Below are 7,890 nucleotides of genomic sequence, written 5' to 3' on the forward strand. Positions count from 1 at the left end.
AATATCATTTTCTGTAGACCTCTTTTTTATACTGAGAGTACCATTTTCTGTAGCCTAAAGTAGCAGTATAGTGTTAGAGCAACTCCAACGCAGGTACCCATTTCGTCCGCCGCCATTCGTTTGGGTCACCGCGGCAAAAATTACAGGCCCAACGTGCAGATCCATTTGCAAAACGCGCCCTCTTCGCATCCGCACGGACCCATTTGCAGCGCAAATTAGGGGCTGAAATGTGTCGGCGCGGACGCGCCACGCGTCCTCTCGGTGTCTGCCGCCTCCCCACCCGGCGGCCGCCCAACTACTGCGACCGTCTTTATTATTGAAGACCGTCCATCGCAGGCCCACGTGTCACCGACGGCGGTCAGCATTTTTTAATCCAAGCGTGCGGTGGGGGCCGTCCTCATCCGCTTTCAGAACCCCCTTCCCCCTCCCGTCTCCATCTCGCCACCACTGTGCTCCCTCGTCGGTGACAAACCGTAGCCACCGAATGGGTTTCTTCTCCGGCAAAGGCAAGGGCAAGGCCCCCGCCGCCCCTCTCCCCTGCCTCCGCCAGCGTCTTCCCGCCGGTCTAGGCAGCGCGTGAACGTCCTAGTGCACCAGGTGAGGTAGCATTGTGAGCACCGCGCCTCCTCCCCTACCCCGACGTCACGCTGCCACACGACTGGCACTTGGATCCGGAGAGGATCCAAGTGTCGACGGCGCCGCGGTCGGCGCGGGCGCACACGAAGAAGGTGCGGCGCCGGCGGGAGCTACTGACACCGGAGTAGCGCCGCGACCCCGCCTACACATTCGACTCTCCCGCGTGGGAGCAGTGGTTTGCGTTCGAGCACGAGGAGGCCAGGAGGCGCTGCGTTTGCGACATGCCGCATGGCTCCCCGCCGCCGCCCCTCGTCGTGCGCGACGAGGACCAGGAGGCGGAGGCCGCCTACCAGGCAGTGGTTGTGGCAGCTCTCCGTGAAAGCGAGGAGAAGGAGCGGCGCAAGGAGGAGAAGGCGGCTTACCAGGCACGTATGGCGGAGGCCATGGCGTTCTCCGCAGGCGGCGACTGCGTCGTGCCGTCATCCCCCGTCAAGGCCAAGCCGTCGCCTACCCCTCAAGCGCTACTCATGCTCCGGGGGGGGGGGGGGCGAGTGGGTCAGCATGCCGCCGGTCTGGTTGGGGGTGATGCCGGTGCAGGATTAGGCCTACCTCGAGCAATGGCGGCAGCGAAGGTTGGCCGAGGAGCTCCGCGAGGGCGAGTACCTCGAGCAGCTCGAGTGCGACGCGGAATGCAGGGGAGAAGGAGCGCCTTGCCCGTGGTGGGCCAGCCCAGCCGGCGGCGGTACAACCCGTGGCGGACGACATCGCTAGAGCGTGGTCGACGACGTTCCCTTGGGCTGGCCCGGCGCTGACGCTGATCGACCTCACCGACCCTGACGACGACGAGGACGCCTAGGGTAGCGCGACTCCTCATAGTTTTAAGTTTTATTTAATATTTTAGTTAATGTAAATGTGGACTCATGAACTCTAGTCGGCCTTTGTGACCAGCATTAATGTTTAATTAACAGTTTTTATTTTCAAAATGTTTGCGGTAATTTTTTTTGTGCATTCTAAAAAATGGGTCGGGCGAGCTTTGGGCGGAAGCGCTGACCCAAACACGAAAGCGGACATGGTTGTCTGCCGAGCCGATCCAAACGAATAACAAACAAAATTGCTGTCCATTTGAGTCGGCACATTGAAGTTGCTCCTACGGTCTCTGCAAAGAGCCAACAATCGCACGGAATCATCCCAAACATTTGATTTGAACCGATTTGCCCTAGTTAGTTTCTCCTGTGGAGTCCTGAACTAGGAGGAGGGAGACATGTGAGCCCCTCCATATGCATGCCATGCATGTGACCTTCAGCACGGGAAAAAGGCCTTTTCTCCCTTTTCAAATTCCTGCTTTCTAGGCCGCCTCCCCTAGGCTACGTACCATCATCCGCTCTCTCCCTCCACGCAGGCTTTACATGCAATGATATAAAGAAGACGTCTTGCTAAATAACGAAGTAACTGGAACCAATCATCCACAGCACACTTCGTTACTGTATCATCTGGCCTTCATGTCACATGGATTAGCCTCTGTTTCCTCATGCACTCTCTGTCGTTCCATCCATCTATCCGATTCCGGTCTAGTCTTTCTTTTGATATCACCTCATCTTTGCTTGCATGCACCACGCCGCTGTCGATCGCGTGGCCATTCATTGTTAACCAAGCCCTGTCTACCAAGAACTTCCCTCCTTTTCCATTCCCTGTCAACCCTATTAATTTTCATAGGTGATTAGTTTTCTAACTTTCCATCCCTTATGTTTTGCTTTCTACTTGTCCGTCTTGCTTTAAACCCATTGTTTTCCTCTGGATGATTGCTTGGGTTAGGGGATTGGGGCAGCGCTGCGACACAAAGCAGGGGCAAGAGGTCCAATCTGAGGTTTACTTTCATAATTTAGCCCCCCTCGATCGCTCTCCAATATGTCACTGCCTCTCTTGCACGCACGTGGGTTCTAAGTAGAGTAGATCGTAACCGAGTACGTACACGATTTTGGTTTTCAAATGCACGGTCCGGCCGATGCCCTCCTCCTCGGCAGACACTACGCCGATGCTCGTAATTGAATACTGCAAAAATCGATTTGCACTTTATTAGTTGCCTCCCTACTCGCAAGTACCGAGTTCTTTCTTTGGAAGCAAGCATTGAGATAAAACTAATGGCGTCCTCTTCTCTCTTTAATTGGCTTGGGTTGATGCATGCTCAAGGCAAGGAGACAGGATCATTTGTGGAAGGAGGAAGGCATCATAGGAAGACATATAACCCGTGTTTTATATACGGGGAGTTGAAGAGACTAGTGCCTGAGAAAGGAGATGGTTGATGCATGTGTAATCAATCATCAGTTACTAATTTACTGCCCGCAGTAGTATCGCCCAAGTAAGCAAGAGGTGAAGAGAACCATCACTCGCCAGTGTCAGAAGGATGATACATGTATTACACTTGTGTAGTTGCTTAATTAGGTTATCTTGTTGCAAAGTTCTTCACCACTTTGCACCCGGAGAAGAAGACGAGCTTAAACTAGTCGGTCTACTGACATTGACACGCAGCTTTTGGAGGGTTAGTTATCTCTGCTGTTTCCTAAGATGATCCTAAATACGAGTAGTAGAGGATTTTTTCTTCACTGCGTGCATAATCAGTCCCGTCGGAATGGGCACCCGGGATCAGTACTGTAGTATCTTGCACGCCCCCACGTACTACTTTTCACCCTGATCGAGGGTCAGGACTCAGGACTTTGGTGCGTGCAGCCTCGCACAGTCTCCACTGACACTGTTACTGGCCTGTAGTATTAGACTGGATTCTCCATCTTTTCTGCTAGTGGCAACAGTCCACCTAGCCATTGGCATCAGTAGGTGCTTCCTTCAGTCCTCTCCCTCAACACTGTCAGATCCCTGATTAACCTCGCTCACTACGAATGCATGCTGAGGCCCCAGTGATCCAAATCATCAAATACCAACATAAATCTCTGTACGATGCCACTTACCTGACAGCAACCATGATGCCTATCGCAGGCTAACCCCTAACCGGTCCCTGATCTGTGCACCAAAGCGACGCAAAACTTCCCGTCTTTCCACGCCCCGCTTTTTCCCCGTCCCTTTTCGCTTTCCCCTTGGCTATACCTATGCGAGCACTCTGACGAATCATTTCACTGGTCTTTAGGAGGATCATGTGGGCTGCAGCATACGGACTCGAGAGTGCACGGGAGTGGGGAGCCACTAACCATGATCCCGGGATTATTTTTCGTAGTACCAATCTCGCGCGTTTCTATATGGAGCTGTGGCAGCCTTTTCCCGCGGCACTCTTTTTGTTCCTCCAAACATATGCATTTTCCCTTTGGTTTTCTTTCTTTCTCCTCCCGCCACATTTGCCACCACCGGATCTGTAGCTGAGATCTCGCTTTTGGGCCAGTGGGTGCCTCCCTTTAAGTAGAGGCTGCAGCCAGGCTAGCTCTGCTTCCTGTAGGTTCTTTCCTCCGCTCCAGTCCTGGAATTTGGCAGCGAGCACTGAACCTTCATCACCCCATCAGCACAGCAAAGCAAGACTCTCAACCAAGGTATGTAATCGTAGTTCTCATTTTCCTGCAATGTGTTAGTACATGGTTCTGACTTCTGGGTGCTTTTCATCTTCGCTCAACTGATCCCTCATAGTGTAGAACCAGTTCAGTAGGAGTGCTGCTACTATAGTTGAACTTTACTGAGTTTTTTCAGTAGATTTACTTGCTTATGAGGGCCATGTTATCGATTTGCAGGGGCTGTTTTGGCTGTGAAGAAGGCCCAAGGAGGAGGCGCCATGAGCGAGTCTGGGCAGAGGTCGAGGCCGTGGCCACCGGGGGCGGCCGCGATGGCGCCGTCGGAGCCGGCTGCGGCTGCCGACGCGAGGGGCGAGGCGACGACGCTGAGGGACTTCGGCACGTCCATGGACGCCATCTCCTTCGGCTTCGCGGCCACGGCCATCCTCATCTCCATCTTCCTCCTCATGGCCATCTTCGAGCACCTCATCAGGCCCCAGGCGTTCCAGGCGCCAGCCGGCTCCCCGCGCGGCCGACGCCGGCGTGGCCACCGCTCGCCCGGCAAGCCCCGGAGCCCGCCCATGGTAAGACCGTCCTGATCTGGCTCCGTGGCCACTCAACGCTAGCCCCTTCAATTTTCACGCAATGCGTGCGCGGTACATAGCTGAATAGTTAAAATCTGCCATGTGTTCAGGTGCAGACGGTGCTGCAGGCGGCGGACCTGTCGGTGCTGATGCCGGGGCAGCGGTACCCGACGTACCTCGCGCAGCCGGCGCCATTGCCGCCGCCGTGCCCCAGGGAGGGGGTGCACTGGCCGCCGCACGACCACCGCCGCTCCCAAATGCCACCCTGACCGTCTCACGCGGTCGAAAATTTCGTTCAGTTTTTGTACAGCGGGAGATTGTAAAAGCAGGAGAATGTGAGCAAGAATCCTGGTTCGTTGTCGGTGCCGCTCCTTTTGTCCGTACGAATTTGCAGAGTCTTCTTGTTCAATTTCTGTCAAGTGTTTTTTTTTAGACAAGCAAATGCACGAGTGTACTTCGGAGCCACTCGCTCAACCCGCCGTGTCACCTTGAAGGCCGCTACCCCCCAATGGCCCATAGTCAGCCCACTGTGACTTTCGCCCCCTCCTTAAATGATGGCCCGAATGCCCATTTATGCCATTGCTTTCTTTTTTCGAAAGAGTGGGCATTCCATCTATCTGGATTTGTAAGGTGGTGTAGGTTTTTAGGTTCTTCAACTTGACGATACAAGGGCCCACTCAGAACTCCTTCGGTGCCACGCTCCACCAACTTCCCGCGCGGAATCGGGCCGAAACACCCCTCCTCTAGTATTCCCTCTGTCTTTAGTGATCAACACACTCTTATATTTCTTTACGGAGCGAATAAATAATAGCGAAGCGGCCGTAGCCCAACTTCCCGAAACGGCAGTCTGGAGTTCGTCAATATTTACGTTGAGAATGCCACCGCAAAGGTACATACCAGTCTGTATCAAGCACGAAGGTAAACATAACAACCCCCTATGATAGTCTACCCTAGCCACCACACGTCCTGCCCCGTCGCCCCTCCCCCGTCCGGCACCACCCTGCCGCCACCCTCTTTGCCCCTTCGTCGACATAGCGCCACCCATAGAGGATTGCCGTCGCCAATGCCTGACCTTTGAGCTCAAATCGATCGCCTTGAAGCTCCTTGTTCATCATTGCCCCTCCCTCAAGCCCTCGAGTACCAAAATATTGCAGAGCCAGTTGTTGAGTCTGTTCAGCCAAAATCGGTATTTTTATGGTGCCGAACGGTATACCGAGTCACTGGATATGGTGAGTGTGCCGCGGTTATCGTTGAGTCTCGAATTATGCAGAACATGTCGTGTCCACTAGAGAACGAAAATGCTTCACACACGACAGTGTTTGGACGATAACTGCACGATCGAGGGATCCAGCGGCCGCTGCTGGGCTGTGCTCGACATTCTTCGGCTGGATTTAACCGTCGTGCACAAGTCGTCCAAACTTTATCGTCCCCATAGCACTGCTCACTAGAGAAAGTTCTATCTGTATTTTCTGATGCAAAACTACCAGGATAGTGAGTCCGTTGAACTTGATCTTTAGCCGCGCGCCACAGGGGAGCGAGTGCACGCTCGTTCACTGTTAGAGCGCCTGAATTCATGCCAGATAAGAGGGTGATATAGTAGTTTGGGTTGGTGACACGTCATGTCAAGGCGACAAAGAATCCATATGCACTGGATTGTAGCGCAGCAATTCCCGTGGATACGAACTGGCGTCACGATGGCCCTGTTTGGATACTCTAACACAGTTAGAGTTAGAGTTATTTTCTAACCCACTCTAACCCAAGTAAGCACCTCTCCATCGGGATAGTTGGGTTAGATAGAACTAACCCACTCTAACCCTTTCTGTTTGGATACTTTTGGGTTATTTGAGCCTCCAACTAACCCAAACTAGCTCTAACCCCATGATCCAAACAGGGCCGATACCGCGTGGCCGGAGCCCTGACGTGGCGGTCAAATTGGACGCTCCCGCGGGGCCCCAAACCCAACCCAACACACCACTGCGACAAGGCCGGCGCGGCTGATCTCACACTCACAGCACTACGCCCTCCGCTCTCATTCTCCACTGCCGCTGCTGACGAGTGACGAGCACCGCGCACGCGCCGCATCCACTCCACCGCGCGCGCGAGTACAAATCCCGGACCCGAGAACCTCCTCGCCACCAGCCCCACGCCCGCAGATCAGTACACTACACTGGTAGCGGCAGCGGTAACTGAAGCGGGAGGATGAACGGCTACCGCAACCTGGCCTCGTCCCCTCCGGCGCCCAGCGGCGGGGAGCCGGAGCCGGAGCCGGCCCCGCCCCCGGCCGCGGCGAAGGAGGGCAAGTGGGAGGGCGCGGCGGTCGGCGCGGCGGCCATGGCCAGGAACCTCTCGTCCGCCTCCCAGAGGTTCGCGGCCGTGGAGCGGAGCAAGTCCACCGGCGGCCACCGCGGCGGCGGCGGCTTCCAGGCGGCCGTGAGGCGGGCCTTCTCCATGCGGAGGCAGCCGGCGTCCGGCCTCTCGGAGGGGTACTGGCGGATCCACGACGGCCTGGACGACGCCGAGGACGAGGCAGAGGCGCCCGAGGAGGTCGACGCGCAGAAGAAGACTCAGGTGGCGGAGGCCGCGGTGCCGGGAGACGCCGCGGCGAGCAACGACGAGATCGGCCAGGAGGAGACGAAGAAGAAGAAGAAGAAGAGGGGCCACATCTTCAAGGCGTGCAAGAAGCTTCTTGGGTTCAAACATGTCTAGTCTAGTCTAGTCAACAGGAAGCTTCTTGGATTCAAGATCCATGGACGCTCTTGATGCGCCTCCGTTTTGGATCTTGTTCTTGTCTCGTTCGTCGTCGTTTGGAGTAAATAAAGAGCTTGGGTTCGTTGACTTGAACATGGGATTGCCGTGCTGTATTTCTGCGTCACGTGAGTGAGCTCGGCCATTGAATGTGGCCCTGACAATGGGACTTTGGGGGCATGTACGCGGTTCGGCGGATGATGCGTGGCAACGCAGTCAAAGGGGCGGGCACCTTGTCCGGCCGCAAAGCCGTGCGCCAGATATTTGTGGCCATGGATCGGGTGCGCACTTTGTGAGGTCTTCGTCCTACTAAATGAAATTAGGCCAATACCACCGCACAACTTCAAACGAATGTCTGTTTTAGCCAAATTTTATCCCTTTAAGACGGTAATGGGTTCGTCCATATCCGTTTCTGTCCGTTGGATCGTGGGTGTGTCCAGCGCGCGGCCGCACCCCAAATCATGTTCGTGTTGGACGTGATAAAAAAACAGAAAAACTAA

General features: G+C 55.0%; 2 protein-coding genes across 2 annotated transcripts; both read left to right on the plus strand.

Annotated features, from left to right (window-relative positions):
- Positions 1-3,847: 3,847 nt before the first annotated feature.
- On the plus strand, positions 3,848-5,006 carry LOC123058865 (uncharacterized). The gene is made up of 3 exons (XM_044481539.1): positions 3,848-4,106; positions 4,302-4,645; positions 4,756-5,006. Exons 2-3 carry the CDS (start codon positions 4,343-4,345, stop codon positions 4,912-4,914), a joined length of 462 nt encoding a protein of 153 aa, XP_044337474.1. The 5' UTR covers positions 3,848-4,106; positions 4,302-4,342; the 3' UTR covers positions 4,915-5,006.
- Positions 5,007-6,483: 1,477 nt separating this feature from the next.
- On the plus strand, positions 6,484-7,486 carry LOC123058867 (uncharacterized). The gene has a single exon (XM_044481540.1). It carries the CDS (start codon positions 6,845-6,847, stop codon positions 7,349-7,351), a length of 507 nt encoding a protein of 168 aa, XP_044337475.1. The 5' UTR covers positions 6,484-6,844; the 3' UTR covers positions 7,352-7,486.
- The last annotated feature ends 404 nt before the right edge of the window (positions 7,487-7,890 follow it).

This window comes from Triticum aestivum, chromosome 3A (assembly GCF_018294505.1).
Source record: "Triticum aestivum cultivar Chinese Spring chromosome 3A, IWGSC CS RefSeq v2.1, whole genome shotgun sequence".
Taxonomy (NCBI): domain Eukaryota; kingdom Viridiplantae; phylum Streptophyta; class Magnoliopsida; order Poales; family Poaceae; genus Triticum; species Triticum aestivum.

Excerpts from the sequence above, each read along its gene's own strand:
- LOC123058865 (XM_044481539.1), top strand. The coding sequence starts at position 4,343 with ATGAGCGAGTCTGGGCAGAGGTCGAGGCCGTGGCCACCGGGGGCGGCC. Across the intron at positions 4,646-4,755 it reads AGCCCCGGAGCCCGCCCATG|GTGCAGACGGTGCTGCAGGC; the intron begins GTAAGACCGTCC and ends CCATGTGTTCAG.
- LOC123058867 (XM_044481540.1), top strand. The coding sequence starts at position 6,845 with ATGAACGGCTACCGCAACCTGGCCTCGTCCCCTCCGGCGCCCAGCGGC.